This window comes from Alligator sinensis, unplaced genomic scaffold, assembly GCF_000455745.1.
Source record: "Alligator sinensis unplaced genomic scaffold, ASM45574v1 scaffold546_1, whole genome shotgun sequence".
NCBI lineage: Eukaryota > Metazoa > Chordata > Crocodylia > Alligatoridae > Alligator > Alligator sinensis.
The window spans coordinates 1,130,636-1,151,648 of NW_005842061.1; the positions used below are offsets into that span (position 1 = coordinate 1,130,636).

Here is a 21,013-nt window from a genome sequence, read left to right on the forward strand (position 1 = left end):
CCTGGCATTTAAAAATAAATAAATAAATAAATCGGTCGAATCTGAATCCGAAGCGAATACTAGCTGCTTTGCACAGGCCTAATTTTCAGGTTTAATTCACATTAGATCATCTACCAAACAGCATATCTTCCTCCCCCAACACCATAGACAAAAGTCAGGCATGATATTCTTTCTGTACATAAAGTACTACTATTGTCAAGGTTCCTGAAAGGCTGCTGGGATCGTTAAGTTACTTACCTCTGTAGAGTTGTCTTGCAGGATCCTCCCCGTCAGGGATACCAGTATTTTACACACATTACACTTGATGCTTTTCTGGGAAAGATGGAAAAGTATTTTGAGAGGGATTTGCATGTTGGTAAACATAAGGGAAGTTTATTTTCTCTCTGTCTCCATATTATAGAGTGACAGTTGAAGCTAACTTCTCATCTGAGGCACAAATTTCAACCCCCTTCTCCCCCAGCCTTTAAAAACTCCACATCTTGAAATCTCATACAGCCTATCTAATCCACAGCTGAATTTCTCTGAGAATTCTTTTGTCAGGACAATGGATCAGAAATGGTGTTTCAAAGGTATTGTGGTTTTACTGAGGAGAAGTATGTTTCAGTGACGTTTTGGGAATGAGAGAAGAAATATAATGGAGGTAAGACTATAAGACCTGGTGCTTGATACATATATAGATAAACAGACTAGTATATAAATATAAGAACTTCTGCCATACACTGATCTGCTGATGGGAGAAGAAGAAGGCATGGCTGGGAGGGGAAGACGGGGTAAGCAAGAAGGAGTAAAAGGGGTGGGAGGGAAGGGGCTGAGAGCTGGGGACAAGAGAAAGCAGCACAGAGACCTCCCCTCCTGTCTGAGAGCAGGGGAGGTAGAAGAAAGGAAGGAAGAACTGGCTTAAGATGGAGTAGGAGATTGAAAGAGAAAAAGTCTGAGTGCAAGGTATCTGGAAGAGGGCATAGGAGAGGGGGCACAGGGTAGAGGAAAAGGACAAGCACCACAGAACGAGGCTAGAAGACTGAAGAGGAGAGAAGGGTGGAACATCATCCATGATGAAAACTGTAAATATGTAGAATACTAGAAAAAAAATACAGCAAGCACCACCATTTTACTGAATGGATAAAGCTTCCCTTCTCATATTCCATTCCCCTTAACGTCTACTGTTCCCATATCCCTGTCGAGCACAACTCCTACCCCCACCTCTACATACCTCTAAAGGACCTACCAACATCTGTATGGGGAGCCACACTTGGCTGAGTCACATGAAATCTATTCAAACAGAGTATCCCCAAGCAGGATGAAACCTGTAGCAGTAATAACAAATCCCCAATAATACAGAGTGAAAATCTCCCAGTTCAAAGGCATTAAGTAGGGATGAAAGTGTGTCTCGGAAAAATCCAGCTACACATGCAAAACAGTATGGTACTTCATTTATAAAATGCAGGGATTCAGTTTTTGCCTGCATACCGCATTAAGAAAGAGGGAAAAGATGCCATTGCTTGACTGGGTACAACATGAGAGAATGTGGGAAGAGGACAATGTAGGATGTAGGAGTCACAAAACTGCAGAAGGCAAGAATTCTTGTGGGTGATATCTTTTACTGGACCACTGGTATGGTTGGTATAGATACAGGCTGCAGAAGATCAGATCTGCCCACAATGGTCTAATAGCCCAGGATAAGGAGAACACACTGTCCAAAACCATTATTGCTATGTCAAACCCAGTTTTTGTAGGCCAAAGTCATCTCTACATTTCTGCCTGTTTTGCCAAGCATAGCCAGAAGGGATCCCATTTCTCTGTAACTGGTTGACAGACATAGGACTCAGTTCCCGCTTACATTAAGGCTATTTTCACTTCTCTAGCAATATAAAAAGACCTTAAAGAGGGATTGTGAATGGCCCTAGAGAGGTCTCCAGGGAAAGAATTTTTGTAAAGACTCTTCTCCAGTCTTGTTTCCAGTGTCCAACATAATCTTGAGGACTTGTTAGAACAGGCCGAGGAGGTGATCAGAGTGCACTGCGCTACACCAGTTCTCTGCCATTCAAAGATAAGGGCTCCTGAGAAGCAGAGCAGCCCCAGCCCTGACTCAAGCTTACAACAGAGAATGAGCAAAGCCCTGAACAGCCCCAGAATGTGGAGGATAAAGATAACTTAAAACCATCTTAATCACCCATCCTTTTTCCAGCCCCAACCACAAGGCTCATAAACTGAGAATTGGGCCCTCTGTCTTTCTGCATGCAGCATCCTGTCAGTTTCTACTGCTTATACTAAGTTATAGTTTTTCCAGCACACTGAGAATAATTATTACAGACATCTAGGCTATTGTAACTATTTCCCTCAGTTTCCCAAGAAGCATTGCACAGAATTCTTAGGAAAACTGAGGATTTTATACACATTCCAGTTTATTAATTATTATCAGCAGCACTTCGCACTAGGTTTTTCCAGGAAGCCAAATCGAAGTTGATGGCAAGGACTTCTAGAAACACTGAGTGGGCAAGAAACTGGCAGATGAATGACAGTGTTGACAAGTGTGAAGTAAATGTACATAGGAAAAAAAGTCCTCAGTTATACATACACAATGCTGGGCTCTGAACTAGCAGGAAAGAGACTTTGAGGTCACTGTCAAGGCAGGATAGTGAGCTAACTAAGCCATTGGCCTGACCCAGTATGGCACTTCTTATATTCTTACGTTCTTATCATCAGAAGTCCTACAAATTCTCCAGAATATGTGGCCTAATATGATCACTGAAATAATGCTTTGTCTCTAGCTGGTGTTACAGTTATACATTCATGTCTGTACACTTCAAGGGTCTGTTAGATTAGGGGCAGTCTGTAATAGGATTGGTGTAATCCATTTAGTGTGACAATACCGTGGCAAGAGAGCTAAGTCTAGAGCCGATCAAGAATTTTTCAAATTATTTTGTTCACCAAAAAAATTCCCATCATGGAAACCCAAACTGTTCATAAAACAGGGGCAGCTTTGATGAATTTCCTGTTTTAAAAAGTTAGTGGAAGAAAAGTTTAGGGTCTTTTGACATTTTTTACAAGAAAGTTTTTAGCGTTTGCAAGTAAAAGCAACTTGTTTTGAAATTTTAATAAAATTAGAAAAAAGCTCATCTTTGAAACCCAGATTGTTAAATTGACCTTAACTGAACACTTTTCAGATTTTCAGTGCATGACAGTTTCTGAGATTTTTACTTGCCAGACTCATTAAGGATAGAAAAATATTTTGAAAATTTTCATAGGATGGCAAAAATGTTCCTTCTCCAGCTATAGTAAATCAACTGATCACTCCCCACCATCCCCCCAGTGAGAGCATTCCCCTAGTGCAGTCCTGTTGGTTTTGAAGAAAGATGCAACACAAGATTTTTGGAAGAGACAAAGAACTACCTGGGAATGGAAGTCAGATGTCACCTTGGCCCCCTAACTACAAACAACAGCATGTAAAAATACCAAGTGTACTGAGAAGAGAGCGTATCTACTGCTCAGACAGCACACTCACCACGGGCTGCTGCTTCCAGACAGTCTGCTGACACTGCTCCACGGCCCCACATTCCACTGCAGTCTGCAGATCCTGACACCAGCTCTCAGGGCCTCCTGCACAATCTTTCTGCCAGGAGAGGGGGCTTGCTGCCACTGCCAATGAAAAAGGAAATCAATATTCAAACTGTACCGCTAAAGAACATATAAAGTTACTCATATTATTCCATATCTAGGCCTTGCCTACCTTGCTATAGTCAGATACATGTTAATTGCACATCTATGCTTAAGGGTCTGATGATAGCACAAGCTAATTCAGCATTGTGCATGTAGTTGGTTCCTCAGCTTGGTCAATGCTATCAGACACACCAAGTCCAAAAATCTCCAGTGAATACAGGGAATGACACCTCCTGCACAGAAGAACCCCTTGGTTTGAATGCATTCAGTCTAAAGCAGCATTTCTCAAATGTGGGTCGCGAGAACATATCAAAAGGCTTGCAAACAAACTTTAAAAATGGATTCTCTTCTCTTTTAAAGGAGAAAAATATGGGAAACCATGGCTTTTCCCTTGCATGCGCCGCCCCTCCCCCCCCCCCAAGCCCCACACACGAGGAGTCTGGGGCCTGAGGTGGGGGGCAGTGGGTTGGGAGTGAAGGGCACTGGGTCAGGACTGCCCACTGATGTTTACAAATGGGTCCTGGTACAAAAAAATTGAGGACCACTGGTCTAAAGCAATATGAGAAACCATCTGAAATAGTTTGTGTGAAATTTGGAAAGAGAGTTCCAGAAACTGAGTTACAAATCTTTCTACTGTACTCGGCCCCCAGCTTCCCAGAAGCCTCTGCCACAGCCTCCTCTCATGCACCATTTGCTCTGAAGGGTGCTCTGAGGAGGCCTTTTCATTGTCACTAAAGGGCCTGTTTCCTTTGGATTTCCTGCTTAAAAACTGAACTAAGACTTCAGAATGACTTGTAGGAAGTTTTGCAGGTATTTTCCCTTTGAGCTGCACTGGTTCTCATAAGGGGATAGACAATTCAATAGACAATTTCTGAACAACCATCAAGATATGTGTACATTTTACAAGGGTAGTATCATATAAATGCATGGATACTTACCTTTGGAAGTCCCCTATTAATCTCTTTACAGTTTACTCAACCCACCAGCTACCAAGCTTAACCGCATGAGAAAGTCATTCCTTACCACCCCTTCAATGTGTTTTGAAATCAGGTTTTGCAACAATATTCTTTTTACTAGAACAAAGACTTTACTCATGCAGTAAGAGCTATCCCCAGCCCACACCATGTTCACTGACTGGTCAAACCGGCTAAGGAAAACTTATTATTTGGTGCCCCAAACCTGCTTCTTCCCTTCTTGCCTGTAAAAAATTAAAGTGCATGATAAGCATCCTTTAGTGCAATTCACAGAAGGAGAGTAAGTAATGCTTACTAACAATCTGTCCATTTAAGTTCCAAGAGGGCAGAAAGCAGAACAGTCTGGCACCTTTAAAGACTGACTAGTTTAGAGAGGAACAAGTGCCAAGAGTTTCCTCCGAAGTTATGTGATGGTATATCTGAATTCCAAGAATTTGCCCGTGGCAGACCGAAAGTCCTTGAAATCTTTCATTAAAAAAAACCAAACCCCGTAATGAACTAAATACAAACATAATATTCATATTGCTACCCCATGTTGTTCATTTTATTACATCTTGTGTAATTTAAGCAGTTGTGTTTTTTGTATTGAAAATATTTAGCTATTACAGAAGTCTTTTTGATGTGAGGGAGAGGGGAACTAGACAGAGGTTTTGTAGCTAAATAGGGAATTGTTAGGGCTTTTTTGCAGCCAGGATGATATTAAAAGGAGTTTGGGCTTTTGGAATAAATATATTAGTTGTGGGCTTTTGATAAACAATCTCTAATGATCCTAGATAATTTTTCATTTAAGGTTCAGGGTGAATATCCTATCCAAAGGATTGAGTTCAGACTTTCTGCAGATGCAAGAAGCTATCGTTGCATCAGTTAACACTTCATTTTTTCAAGGTTTTGTTCACAGTCATGAGGACCAGAAAATGAGGTGTTTGCTGATCCAAAATGACATAGCTCTGGTGGTTCAAACAGTGCAACACCATCTTACACTAGTGGAATATCTGGCCCATGTTTATTTAATTAAAAGCTTAGATTTCGGAGCACGATTTTGTTGCAAATTCCATTGCAGCAACCTGAACAGTGAATACTGATCACGACTAATCACTGTCATTTTACACTTTTGCTTCAGTCTCAAAACCAGCTGTAAACAAGAACACCTAAATGTGTTCATTCCAGGCTCCAGGTCAGTTTGGGGGAGGGGTGAAGAGAGAGAAGGAAAGATTGAACACCTACTTCAGTCCTTAAAGCAATTCTGTTGCCATGCATTGAATGAAACAGGGGTTCTGGATACAATAATAGTATGAGATGGTATAATTAAAGGCTGTGTCAGTGCACGTGCACAAGATTGCATAGACAATCCAAAATCCTGTAACACTTGAGTAACTGGCTTTTTCAAATTTGAAAATGTTATTTTAATGCAGCTTATTTTCATGAAACATCTTTACTACATGGTCAGGAACAACAGTTGAGTTGGCCTAAGTCAACAGAAAAGGTTCTGATCTGGAAAGCTCCTATCACAGACAGGAAACAGGAACTGGGAAGTCAAAAGGAGAATTTAATTACATTCTCATATTCCAAAGAGTGCAGTTGCTTAAGGAAAACCCCTGCTTTTAAGCTCTTCATCAGTATTGTTTGTATACTATCAATGTACTATTTATAAAAACCTAACAGAAAAATGCTCCTCAGAAAATATGTTCCTCCTGCTAAAATTGTTTTGCTTACCCTGTTCCTCTCCAAATTCAATTTGCCTCCTGTAGTTCTACAGCTCAGCCCATTGCTGTTGGCTAAGAGAAGCAGAATAGTTCCATGTATGTTGACAAACATCCCTTCAAGTATATGTATGAAAGGAGATTTGCTAACACCAGAGCAGTGCTGGGACAGATCAGATTTAACAGGTCCAGGAGATCAGCCCACCTGACCCAAGAGCCTGTTAAACAGTGATTGGGACCTGATCTACACCACAACTTCCTTAACCAGGAGGTCAAGTGAAGAGGGTTAGAGCAATTGACCGGTTCTTAGTCATGGCACATGGTTACAATCCTACAGATACATTCTACATGTGCTATTTACTATGGCTGTGCAAAATTTTGCTGCAAGTTTTGTTTCAACGCTATTTTGACCCATTTCAAGGTCGAAACAGCAAAATGGAAAAGGAACAGATACCGTCAAAACAAAATGAGGTAAGTTGAAATGTTTTGACGCTGTTTCGATGTTTCGCCCATAGACTATAATGGGGAAAGTTGAAACAGCCTATAGCTTTGTCATTTCTGGCCTGGATGAAACTTGCAGGAATGGTACCCAATTCTGAGGGCATGACGCCTGCCAAGTTTCAAGGAGATAGGTGCAGGGGTTCTGGGGCCCTGCACTTCTAGCTGTTGACAGGCAAAACTCATGTCATGGGTGCTTGTGCAACTGTGTCTGTCTTGGGGCACCAGGGTGGGGGAAAGAACTACTGCAGGCCTGGCTGCTAGGCCCTGCTGCAGCCACAAAGCCTGCCAGCTGTCAAGGAGATAGATGCAGGGGGGTTCTGGTGCCTGGAAGAACTGTTTCAAAGCCATGTCTCCTAAGACTTAGGTTCCAGCTGTTCATAGATTCATAGATTGTAAGGCTGGAAGGGACCTCAGAAGATCATTGGGTCCAGCCCCCTGCACCAAGCAGAAAAGACAACTAGGGGTCAGGTGACCCCAGCAAGATGACCGTCTAGTCTCCTCTTGAAGATTTTCAGAGTAGGTGATCACACCACCTCTGGAGGGAGCTTATTTCACAGTCTGGACACTCTAGTTGTGAAGTAGTTTTTCCTAACATTGAGCCTGAAATGGTCTTCCAGGAGTTTGTGACATTTTATTCCTAGTTTTCCCCAAGGGTGCTCTAGTGAATAGTTGTTCACTGAGCCCTAGATGTATGCTTCTGATGTAGCGGTAAGCTGCTACCAAGTCCCCTCTCAGCCTTCTCATTTTCAGGCTGAAGAGTCCCACGTCCCTCAGCCTTTCCTCATATGGCTTGCCATGCAAGTCTCTGATCATATGGTTATCCCTTCTTTGGACTCTCTCAAGCTTTACCACATCCTTGTTAAAGTGCAGAGCCCAGAACTGGATGCAGTACTCCAGCTGTGGTCTCACCAATGCTGGGTAGAGCCAAATAGAGCAGGAGAATCACTTCTTTGCAATGGTTTTGCTGGAGATGCATCAATCGATGCATGCCAGGGTATTGTTGGCCCTGCTATCTACAGCGTCGCACTACCGGCTCATGTTCATACTGTGGTCAATTATTACCCCCAGGTCTGTGGTGACAAGTGATAGGGGATCTTCAGTCCTGCTGCCTGAAGAGAGGCAGCAGTTGCCTAAGCACTAACAGGGTTTCCCCCCCACCTGTGCCCCAAGAGACACAGTTGCACAAGCACCCATGTCACAAGTTTTGCCTGTCAACAGCCAGAGGTGCAGGGCCCCAGAACCCCCGCACCGATCTCCTTGACAGCTGGCAGGCTTCATGGCCTCAGCAGGGGCTAGCAGGCCTGCAGCTTTCACCCTGCAGTGCCTTAACACACAGCGTCACCCATGTCACGAGTTTTGCTTGTCTGCAGCTTGAGGTACAGTTCCCCGAACCCCCTGCACCTATGTCCGTGAAACTTAGCAGGTTTTGTGGCCTCTGCAGGGGCTAGCATGCCTGCAGTTTTGACCCCACTGTGGCTTGCCACGTACACAAGACATTAGTTTTGCTTTCAGGACTTTGGGGTGCAGTTTCTCTGAACCCCCTGGACCTATCGCCTTGAAACTTACCAGGAATCATGCCCTCAGAAGGGGCTACCATTCCTGCAAGGTTCATCTAAATAAGGCCAGAAATGACAAAGTTATAGGCTGTTTTGACCTTTCCCATTATATCCTATGGGCAAAACACTGAAACTGTTTTGGTGTTTCAACGGAATGGAACAGAACAGCCGTTTCGAATCGAAACAAAATTCGGAACGTAATGCTGTTCTGTTGAAACCCTGGTCAAAATGGAAAGCTGCCGTTTCACACAGCCCTACTATTGACTGCGAGGTAATTTCAGGGATGGGATGCACAGTCTCACATATTTTTCTTTGCTACATCAGTAGTGTGGCTGGAAGGAGGGGGGCAACTGGGGCAGCTAGCCTGGGTGCTGACTTGGGAGTCAGAGAATGGGCTGGGGAAATGCAGAAAGATATGAGCTGCCACCACAGCCACACAATTATGCCAGTGGCACAGCAGTGATCAGAAGTCACCACAGCCCCCATGGCTAAGTACACAGAGTCAAAAAGCTCGAGGCTGAATAGATTCAATCTTTGCAGGTTACGCTAAGCTGTGCAGATCCAACTGATAAACAGACATTGACTTTTGATTCCAGAAATGCAGGCAGATGCCTGTAGTGGCCCAGGCCAGAAGATGGGTGGCACTAGAGCATGCCTCCCTTTTCTGCTGGAACAGACAGCTTGGATCAAGGCTTGCCTGCCCACCCTGCAAGAGGTTTGTGGGGGAGGTGCAAAGCATCTTGGGATCCTGGGTTAACTTGAACCTGGAGAGGATCTGGGACAGAAGTTCAGTAAATTGATTTAACCTAAATCAGTTAAGTTTGATCATACATCCATCCAGGTTTATCTTAAACCAGTTTTAACCATTTTGAAAGCAGTTTATGTGCACTGAACTTCTATTATGTTACAGATTTGAACTGGTTTCTGATCACTGTTACCAATTTGTGTAATTTCTGCCCCTAGCTCATGTGTTCCACTGCTCCATGTGCCCAGCTGCTTTATTAACCCTCTGAGCAAGAGCACATGGCAGCCTAGCCACTGTTTTAGTTTGGAGGCAAAGATCCATGACTCAAATACTTAAGTACTAGACTGCATTTGAGCCTGGCAGAGTTTTTGGCCTATCATACCAATGTTTTTAGCTAGAGGGTTTTTTTGCCCCAGTCAAATCCAGGTATGGCAGCTTGCAAAACACAAGTTGGAGTTTCCTGAACATAAGGCATCACTGCTTAAAAGCAGAACAAAGTGTACTATGGAAAATGAATACTGAAATCCCAACTTCATAGAAGTTAAAAGGCAACACACTCATTCAAGTAAATGTGACCAGGATTTTGCCACTGCTATTTATTCTAATGCTGGACATTTGACAATATGTTCAGAGCGGAACGTGAAGCACCCAACATATTGGATTGTTGACTCCTTGTGGTAAATAAGCACATAAATTACTCTATATCCAAGACTGCTTTCCACATCCAGCTTTGGCAAATCACTCACTGTGCATCACTTATCATAGAAAGTCAAGAGGCAAGGGTCTTATCCTCAGTCAGTGGCTGCTGGTCTTGAGATCCCCATGAGAATAAATAGGAAGGTTTGTTAAACTCCTAGAGTAGCCCACAATTTTAGAACCTCCAGCAATTTCAGCTGGTTTCCTCCTAGTTTAGAGGGGTTTTTTTATTAAACTGGTTGGCTCATCATTCCTATAACAGAAATCACATTCCCAATGTTAAACTGCTGCACTTAGCTCATGAAACGCACACCCTTCTAGTTGGCAGGAAAGGAAGCACAAATTCTGCTTCTGACTGGCACCTTTGCTCAATAAGGTGTCACCTTATAGTTGGACACGGAGATGTAGCCTGCACAGCATCCTATCACTCAATTAGTGCCCCACTTCTTGTTCATGCTCTTGTCTTTTGTTCAGCATGAAACATTTTTGATTACTCACTCTCCAGAGCAAAGCATTTCCAGTCAGTATTAAGGCTGGATTAGGATTACATGCCCACTTGTGTGTCACATGCCCCACCCTGGTTGTCTTAATTTCCTCTGTAGCAATGGTTGTGGCAGACAGGCATATAACCAACTCCTACCAGTACGATGCTACAGGTTCCAAATCCCAACATCCAAAATGTAAGACTCAGTGAAGTGGGCACAAGCCTGCAAGGTCTGTAGGAACAAATCTGGCAATACTCAGAGCTGAGGCTGGGTGTAGCCCTCTGCTGCACAGTGACACTTTCCCTAGCTTTGGTTTATGCTCATCTGGGGATTATAGACCTGCATGTGCCATTGTGCAGAGAAAGGTCAACGTAAATAACCTTACAAGACAAAGTTTCTCCTCAGATTGTCTCTATTGATTTCAATGAGCTTCCCTTTATGACAGATTTGATGGCACTAGATGTTGGGAATGTTAGAGAGCTTTGAAATCCTCCCTAATTATTCTACCAGTGAGATCTGCAACAGCAGCAGCAGCCAGCTGAGAATGAGACAGACCAAAGAGGTAACAGAACATTTCCAAATTAGCTTTGGCGTTCAGTGCAGAGACCATCTTCTTTGCCCCGTCAGAAGAGAAGACTGGACTATTCCCAGACACTCTCTTTCATTGTGATGTCAGTAAAAAGAATTCGAAAGAGTGCTTTCTACGCCACTGGCCAACAGTTTGTTTCCTTGTGCTCCCATGCCTGTTGGAATCCATCTGTCGTCTCTGGATTAGATTTGAATTGTGAGCCCTGGAAGCAGAGACCAATTTTTTCTTCTGTTTGCCCAGGGCCTACCAGAGTGGAGTCCCAAATCATGGCCAGGGCTCCTTGATGCTACTAAAATATGATCAAAACAATAAGTATAGTTATATGCCAAGTTCTCCTGAATATCCAAGATGTAGAAGGGATGAAAGTTATCTTAAGTTGGTCTTTCAGAACACCCTGCCTCATCCCTACACAAATCTTGCCATTTCCCTCTTGTGAGGACCCATAATACATCTATGTTGCTGTGACTCTTATAAAACTGCTGAAGCAAGAACTGTCCAGTAGAGCGAAAGACAAAGTAGGGTTTTAGTTTTTTTACATGGTTTTGAAAAAAAAAGTAATATTTTTCCTGTCAATGAGGGTCATGAAAAAAATTTTTTAATGCTTTTTCTAAATCAGTCTTTCTACAGAAAATCTTTGTGGGACATTGCCAGTATTCCCGCAATGCTGCTTAATTCTGATGTCATGGAAAAATAGCAAGACAGCATACAGCAAGAGCAGCTATTTTTTGCTAACCATTCACAACTACTGTATGTACTTGCTCAGTGGTTTTTGCCTTTTGCTTTTTAGAAGGTCACAGCACAGTTCAGAGTTACTGTATGCCTAGCAAGCCACCATCTAGAAATTAAGGCTTGCTTAAAACCAGTCTAAAAAAGGATCCTATAAGACAAGATTGTGGGAATCCGTTACCTTAGTCTTTTAATAGTTTTCTGATTAGATACATCATTACCAAACAAAGCAGCTTTTTTTCTTCTTCAAACATCAGATTCAGCCTGGAATCTGAGAATCAGGCAAGGTCTTTTAATCTCACAGACCATCACCACTAGTAAAGGGTCTAAAAAGACTACATAATATCTTCTTTTACAACTGTTGGCTGCAGTTGGCTTGCACAGGTTTAAACAGTTGATTCTGGAACTTTACTAAATATATATTTTTCCAAAAATCAAACATAAGGGAGTTGTGGGAGTTTTTGTTATAACATTAAATAAGACATAAGGTGTATATCTGATTTTTAGTCTTCCATTGTAAACTTAACCTTTTTTTGGTAAGGGTAGCATAGAAATCTAAAATATAAGCACTACTTTAGAAGTTCAGGGTGTATTTCAGAGAAGTCCACATTTTTAAAAAATCTGATCACAATAATTAGTCAGCAGCAAAACCTGACCTTTTTCTACTCTTCCCTTGTGCTTTGATCAAAAGTTGAGACAATAATTGTATGAATTCTGTGATGTAACACAGAAACAGCCCAGCTCTACTTGCCTTTGGTTTGTTGCCAGCAGGTGTCAGAGTAAAATGTTAGCATTTTATATGGTTACTGAGTACAGTAAAGCCACACTCAAGTTTTCCTTCCTCCCTCCCTCCCAAAATTTGAGTTTGCTAGAAAAGTTTCTCTTCCATTCATCACTAGGCAGTATTTTAGCTTACATTCCACCTCATTTCTCATTCTCTCCCAGAGGTTTCCCTTCTTCTCTCACTAAAAAGGAAAAATATATTCTCACTCACTGGGAGGACCCTCCTCCCCACAGGCACGTCTCTCCCCTCTCCCAAACTCCACAGGTCTCCTACACTATGGGGATTTTCATTTGCGCCCTTAACATTTTCTCCTACTTTCCATTCCCTCTCATTATGTTCTTAGACACCATGGCAGAGCGCCAACCAGTGACATGTACAGAACAGGAGAGAAAGGAGGAACGATCACAGCAGAGAGAGATACAAAAATCAGTCTGTACATAAGGAGATAGAGAATAGAAGTGTGAAGAGTTCCACTGAGTAGTTTACATACTTGCAGAGCCTTGGAGTAAACCCAATAGCAATTTCAGTCTCAGCTACAATTATATATTGGTCTCTTTAAAATGCCTGGCATACATACATGGGAAGTACTTGTATTCCAGACAGGCAACATAGTTAATGTACATTCCACTAAGCCTAATAATTAACAAACAAGTAGTAGATGCACCTTTTCTTTTGGGGGGGGGGGGGGGGGGGGGTCAACAAGGTTATGAAGGACTGCCCGTCTGATGTTGCCTTCCTGGCTGAATCCATCTAAGGCAGGATCACGCTGACTTCAATTATGGCTTCATCAAGCCACCCACATATTCGCTCAGAGCTCTCAGTTGTGTCAGACTTGGGCTTTTAGAGAAGACAAACAGGTTTAACACTACAAGTCCTTCACTGTCCTACAAGGTTTCACACACCCTTAGCCAAAGAGGCCAAGGGCAGGTCTATGCTAGTAACTCCTGCCTTTATCCATGTGACTTTTTACAATATTCCCAGACTTCCACAAGCCCTAGTGAAGGTACAGTTAACACTAGCAAGTCAGTACTTTCAACAGCATAGTTTATTTTGTTCAAGGAGCTGCCAGTCAAATCCTCCTTCTGGCATGAAGGTTAATTCCCTCACATAGCCAAGAATTTATCCTTGAAAAGTGAAAACAGGAATTTCTTTGAGACCTTTAAAAACAAAGCCTTAAGAGGTTTGATGCTAAAGGAGTCTTCCTTAATGAAGTTCAGGAAGCATATGGGCACATGCTTTGAGCACTTTGCTGATCCAGGGCCCAAACATTTGCAACACTAATGCGGCTGTTGTGAGGACAGATCAGGACTTGGAAGGAGAGGGATTAGAGCCAGTATAAAAAAAAAAAAAAGAGGAACCAATCTGCAGAAGTTGCAGCAAACTGCCTTAACCAGCTCCTTCCCCCTCCATAGCACCAAAATTTCTCATCATTGTTCCTTCTCAGCAATACTTCTCAGGCAGTTTCTTTCACAGAAAGGGCATGGCTCCAAAAGGAGCTCTGTGGTTTAGCACTACCCACCTGCATCTTGACTATGAGCTACCTTAGTCCTCCATGGATTCGTTTAATGCCTCTGAAAGCTTAGCCATCCACTCCTCTAATAAAGCCTTTTTGCGGTGGTTTTGAGTTGTGCTTCAACTAAAATTTTTGGAGTCCCCCCTTTTGTTTTTTGATACAGTATATTTTATAGTTCTCCATCAGTTAAAAAGGTACTTTTAAAGGAGTGGTTTTTGCCCCCACCAAACATGCTTTGGTGTCTAACTTAATATAAAACTGGGAGGCAAGTTTGTACCGTTTAAAAATTATAAACAGCTAAAGCAGCATTTATAGCACTCTTCTACTCTAGAAGAGTTACTCAACTCCTAAAGAAAAAAAAGAAAAAAAAAAAAGAATGAGGAGATCAAGCTCCAAAAACCAGGAAAAAAAAAAGGAGTCAATCCCCCTGCTTCCAAAAAAAATAAAATAAAATCAGACATTTCTATATGGCAGGGGTTCTCAAACTGTGGGTCATGACCCCCCAGGGGGTTGTGAGCAGCTTAAAGAGGGGGCTGCAAGCTTCTTGGGGGTATGCGTGGTGCACGGTGGCAGTGCGGAGTGGTGAACGGTGGTGGCAGCGGCATGCAAGCTCCCTGTCCCCCACCACTGCCAATCCAGCACTCGGGGCCACAGTAATCACGAAGTTTGAGAACCCCTGCTACATGGCAAGCACTCTATGGTTTATTTGCTTTCAAAACACTGAAGCATGTAAGACACTAGGTCTTGGTGGCACTGTTGTAATAAAAACAGATTCTTGATATCAACATTTAGTATTAAAACAAAGCAGAAACAGAACAGTTTGGCCAAAATGTTTGAAGCTGAAGGTTTGAAATAAGGTATCCTGAACCCATAAGTTAGGAATACCTTTGTGGCTCAAATTTTAAGAAGTGTAGAACACCAATACCCAAGTTAAGTCAGATTGTAGATGTTCAGAAAACTACATACATCTAAGCTGTTAAACACCCGCCATCTGAAGTGTTGACCTGTATTAATAACTTCTAAAATCTACCAACAGTGAGAGCCTAACTCAAAATGATTTGTTGCAGTTTGTTCTGTAGCAGCAGGGCAGAATTAGGTCTGAAGGCTAGAATTAGTCATTTGAAGTTTCCCACAGAAAGCCTCCCACATGCTTTTCCATAAGATAAGCAAGTCTTCTCAGCAGCTGAGCCTCCCTCCATTGCATCAGAGACAGGACAAAACAATTAAAAGTGAACAAGGGTGCAAAAAGACAGGGACAATGCTAAAAAAAAAGTTAGTTCAGAACAAATACAAAGGAGAAGGGCAGAAACAAGAAAAGATTACTTTTAAATATACATTGTACACAGAGAGAAAACAGTAGGAATTCTTGTTTAGCCTGGTTATAGAATATTCATCTGTAAAGGCAGAACTTGATCTATTTCTCCATGAACTACTATTGCATGTGCACAAGGGAAAGAAAAAAAAGTAGTTAATCTTTGCCCCTCACTTGCTTCCAAAACCAGCTAATCCTTCAAGCTGGTTGTTGCAATCGGTCGCTTGATCAGGCTCTCCTCTACCAAGCTTAACCAGGTCACCTAACTTGATTCTAGATGTAGTCAGTGTTTCAAGAACAAATAAATTGCAACAGTTTATTGTTCCCGGGTGCCACATTTGAATGTGCGCCCAGGACAGCAGCACATTGAGCTGGGTCAAAGCAGCCACGGCTGGCAGGAGGTCTGGTGGGGAGGAGGGGGTCAGTCTGCCAGCCTGGGGCTGCTCCAACCCAGCTCAATATGCTGCAGAGGGGCTGACTGTGGCATGAGGGTGCTTCATTGTGGGGGTAGCCAGCAGGCAGCCCCCATGCTGAAGCACCTGCATGACCCAGCCAGCCCTGTCAGTGTTTAAGTGCAAGTTGCTGTAGCATTTACAAGTACTAACCTATGGCAGAGTTAGTTAGTTTACTGTCCTAATACCACTGCACATGCAGATGCCAAGAAGTTTACTGTGGAGCTAATGGGGCAACTCCAGTGTCTGGTGTAGACAAGCCCACTGTGTCCAAGCTCCACAAAGCACTCTCGGAGCAGAAATAAGGTAAAAAAATAAAATAAAGGAGTCTTAAAGCTTCTGTGGACCAACTTGGAGCAACTCCACAGGCTTTGCACCAGCTCCTTCATTTTTGGGGAGGCCAGGAAGAAGAGCTCTGTTTATAGTAGTGAGGATTTCCCTGGCTGAGGGAATCAACAATTGCTATACTAGGGTCAGCCTTCCTGCCTCTTTACACAGTGGCAAGAACAACCTGGCCTTGTATCAGGCAGTTGTGCAATAAACCTAAATCATTTATACAGAGTATGGATAAGCATAGATACATGATATTTGCATTTCTGTTAGTAGGAAAAAATCCTGACCCCACTGCATTCAGCAGCAAGACTCCTGTTGACGTGAGTGGAACAAGGATTTCATCTCTAAAAATGTTTCTCGTTCCTGATAGCTTAGGCCTCAGTCCTGTGGACCTTGAACTGCTTGTAGTGTTCACTTGCTGCCAGTGCCACGGTTAATGCCAGAAGGGGAATAGACTTGAGCTAATGGGAAAAGGGTTCATTTTTTACTAAAAGTTTGTTTTGTTTTTAGGTAAAAATTCTACAAGAAGCTGAAACAAGGACTGACAAAAACCAGGTCAGCATAAGCCCAGTGACCAAATAGGAAGGATGGAGCAGCAGCAGACACTGGCACTGAGCAGGAGGAACAGAATTCAGAAATAGGGATGCTTGGGAGTAGCCAAGACCCCTTCCATCATTCAACAGGCTTAGGCAGGTAGAAGTGAGAGAATCTTTTCAGACTCTCGCATCTAAACCCACATTGGCCACTGGGGAATAAGTGATGAAGCCAGATTAGAGCATTCAGGATAGCACCTAGCAGGAGTCCTCACTACACCCATTAAAGGGCGGCTGTTTCTCAAGAGAGCATTAGCAGTGACTCTTGACCCTTATACTTCATATTGGCTTCTGTAAGCATGGCCCTGTCTGATAGCAGAAAGATCCCCCCCCCCAGTTTGGCACTTAAAATTTCATGCTATAACCCTGCAGCTGCACTGGGGGGACTGCATATTGCACATAAGGAATCTATGAGGCAGGTCTCTCACTCTGAAATGGATGCTTCCTTTCTAATTCTGAGACCTTATCCTTCCAGCCCAACTTCTACCAGCCCATAACCAATACAAAAAGGAAGATATGAAGGTTCATAGAAATTCAGAGGCAAATGTCCCAATCAGAAGCCTGCTTGCCATCCTACTCCTAGTGCTGGGAAGGACGAATCATGTTCCATAACAGCCTTCTCCATGGTAAGCAACAGGAGTTTCTTCCCCTTCTTTCAGGCTGATAGAAGGAGGACTTTACTCACTTTATTCCTGCTGCCTCATCCAGGACCCCTGGTTGATTTACAGCAACTTTAGTTCTTTATCCCTTCCTTAACCTCCTGGCTACTATGAGGGGGCTCTCCATTACTTTCTCCCTATCAAGCACCTGTTTCTTGTGCCTCCCAAGGCAGGCAATGTTGCTAGTTATGGAAGAGGAAGATAACAGCATCAGCTGGGTGTGCCATGCTCATTACACTTATCATAGTCATCTGTTATACCCACCCTGATCACATGAAGAGACAACTGATGATTACAGTACTGGCACCTCTTGCGCACAAGGATGAATCCATCTTTTCATTACTACCACAATGGGGGCCTGCTGCTTAACTAGGTCCTAGGTGCTGCTTCAGTACAATTAACGCTACATTCTAATTTATACTTTGGATGGCATCTCTGCAGCCATGAAGCCTATTTAAAAAAATCCCCCCCCAAAAAAACAACTTTGGTTCTGCAGAAATTCATGGCTCAGGGCCAATATTCATTAAGACAGACTTCCATCTGAGAGTGGATTCTTCCAGCCTTCTCTCTAGACTTCTGGCTTTAGATTAATGGCTCAGTACCTACTAGTGATTTTCTCTGATGACAAGTATAGACTCCTCTGAAGATTATATTGCTTTCACCTGCCCTGCCATAAATTATCCTTAGAGGAATTGTTAAGTTGGAAGGCACTTCAATCCTTCCTGCCATGTGGTAGGACCTGTTCCATCATTCCTAAAACAGAACCAATAAGTGCTGCCTCTGATAGTAGAGATTTCAGTCTCTTAACAGTTTGTTCCCTTGCTCAGTTTTCAAGTCATCTTCCCTGGGACTTGATTTTCAGAGATGCCAAGCACCCTCAGCTGCCATTTATTTCCAGTTGATGATGGCTACTCATGAAAACCAGGCTGGTAGTTCCTCACCTGCTAGGATAAGGATGAACTTGAGAGCACATGCAAACAAGACACGCTCACCCCACCTACAGTGAAGCTACACATACTCCCTCTTGAGTAATATCCAAAATGAGATGTTTCAAAAGCAGCCCCCAGTTCTCCAGTGTTAGCCAACATGAAGAAGTTGGCCACATGTCAGCCACAGCAGAATAAAGCCAAATATTAAAATACACAATTTAAGGCTTTTCAAACCACAGGCAGATAGACTTTCCTAGAACAAGCCCCTCCACCCCCTTCCTCAAATCTAGCATGCACTTGGAAGTTCTTACAAGTTTAACTGGGGTGGGAGAAACCAGTATAGATATTCTTTCTTGCATAGAAATCTCTCTGATGGTATAGAGTCTATACAGACTGACAGCATCGATAAAGAGGTTGTACTGCTTTAACTATACTAACATTTTGTACAGTTTTCCAAAGCTGCCTCATTATGCTGCATCATTCCTCATAGTCAGTCCATATATTCTGAGAAAAATCAGTAGAGCTATGCTGCTTTACACTTGCTGCATACCTGGCTCTTGGAAAGAGACCCTCAGCATTCAAAGTAAGGAACTGAAGAGATTTGAGAAAGGGACTTCTTCCATACAACGCAGAACATTGCCCTAACCAAGCACCCTCGAATAAAGGGTCTCGCTGTACAAGGAAAGTAGCACTCAATGAGGCAAGGAATGATTCTACAGCATACCGCCTTCACCATGGAGGCAAGCCCCAAAGCATCCATAATGAAGCTTTTAAAAAGGATTACTCCCCCGCACAAAAAAAAAAAAAAGCCAATGCAATTTTACCAATCAGTAGGGAAATGTGTATGTTACATGACAGCAACTTATGGCAGCAGTAACCAAACTCTGGATGATATGGAAGTTTAGCACAGCACAGACCTGTCTAAATATTTATGCTCACAGCGCTTCTGTACACCATAGGTAACTTGAGCAACAATGGCATTGCACCAACTCCTGAATTATTGCACTTTAAGAGCAGTTTCACTTAGTTCCTAATGCTGATTTTTTGTTGCTGGTATGGTATTTGACTGAATTATATGAAGCCCCTGGGGAAAAGGACGTGTCTGTTCAGCTTGCAAAGCACGCTAGGCCTATATGGTGCAACCTTGTGTAGGCGGTGGTGTGGCTGAATTTCAGAACCTTCAACTAACCAGCTCACATCACACCCCAAAATGACTGACTGCATAAAGCTTCCTTCATACAACCAGTCCCAAATCAGGTTTCTTTATATAAAACGCTACTTGAGGCTTTGCTCACTGCTGTGTTACAAACATCCAAACACATTAGCCCAATAATAGGAATAGGCAAAAGAAAGACTCCAGAATTTTCAGATCTCCCCATCTAACAAGATGTAAGCCACACTCCCTCTTATGAGACCCAAGAATGAGGCTTGAGACAGATCTCAGATATTCTGGAGGTCTCCTGAGATACCTCTAATACAAGCGTGTAAAATACAGCCTGCCAGGCCATTCTATCCAGCCCGCAGTGCCCCTAAAAAAATTTAGAAAATGAATATTATTTGTGTCATGCCCTTGGCTGCCTGTCATGCAGCCATCGGTGGCTTGCCAAAACTCAGTAAGCGGCCCACTGCCCAAAATAATTGCCCGCCCCTGCTCTAGTACTTCAAATGGATGACTTGTTGCTCAGTTCTATCAAGTTTTTCGCTGGTGATCCCAAGAACTGTTTGTTACAGGCTCAACATCTAGGACCTGATAATGGGCAAATTATACCAAATACCTCAGCTGATGTAGGTAAATGCCATGGATTACTGGCTCAACATGGAATGGAGTTCTCAGGATCAGATCGACTCAAGTAGGCTCCTTAGGAATTTAACATCTCAAGTCTTTTGCCTTTGCACCGCACTAAGCATACAGTATGCCCCCTTCTTCTATTTAATCTAGTCACACCTTTACTGGAATAGCTCTGCATGGGCACACTTGTTCCGAAAACAGGTTTTTCAGTTGAAGTTCATTTGCTTCCAAAGTGGGTTAAGATAGGCGGGTATACAGATGGCACAGGAAGTTGATGATGCCAGACCTGCAGGCAGGGTCTCTGCTTGGCAGCCTTCCATCAAAGCACATGACCACACATCAGCATAAAACATTTCTTCGGTTTTCAGAGGAGCTGCCCCCTTCATCCTTAAATCATGGCAACACTTTGCAAACTTCCAGCTGCCACTGGCCCCAAACTAAGAAGTCCTAGGGGGCTTCTGGGCCCATTTTTATACCCAGGAACATAATCACCGAGTCTGCCACATTACCCATTCAGCCAGATCAGCAAGTTGAGAAGCACTATAGCTCCAAGGGCTGGCTTCCCCCAGTTAGCTTTGTGGGAAGTCTAGGACAGTTCTCAGGCCGTGGCCTTATGATTCCTATTTTTCCATTCCCCAAATGAAGGGAGGTTCTCTCAACTATTGTCCTGCTGTTGTCAGAGAAGGGGGCACCTCAAATGATCCAGCAGGCCTGACCAAGAAGATTGAAGCGCCAAAAGGACTCTTTCCCCATTTTGAACATTGTTTATGCCTACATATGTTGCAACTGATTAATGGATTTGGGATTCAAGTTTTTCTTGAGGGAATTTGGCAGCAACACTGCCAATTTACTGCCTCTCCCTAGAAGCAGTAACAGGAGTGGCATATCAGGACCAGATAATCAGATGCCAACGTTTCCTAGGATTACAGACAACACAAGGGGTATTGGTTGGTTTTGTTCTCACCACCCAGTAAAGAGACTGGGGGGGGGCGGGTAAAGAGAGAGTCAGGACTCCTTCCC

At 43.1% G+C, this 21,013-nt stretch overlaps 1 protein-coding gene across 4 annotated transcripts in view; it reads right to left on the reverse strand.

Annotated features, from left to right (window-relative positions):
• Nucleotides 1-21,013, reverse strand: part of LOC102372146 (prosaposin-like) — a 38,083-nt gene that overhangs the window by 15,712 nt on the left and 1,358 nt on the right. For 3 of the 4 annotated variants that reach the window (XM_025203567.1, XM_025203566.1, XM_006023124.2), the window contains exons 2-3: nt 3,503-3,636; nt 238-312 (exon numbers count right to left, since the gene is read on the reverse strand). In XM_025203567.1, the coding sequence (XP_025059352.1) occupies nt 238-312; nt 3,503-3,636 (209 nt within the window). Of the gene's footprint in view, nt 1-237; nt 313-3,502; nt 3,637-15,412; nt 15,431-21,013 lie in introns of those variants that run through there. The other variant, XM_025203568.1, reaches the window with a different exon arrangement.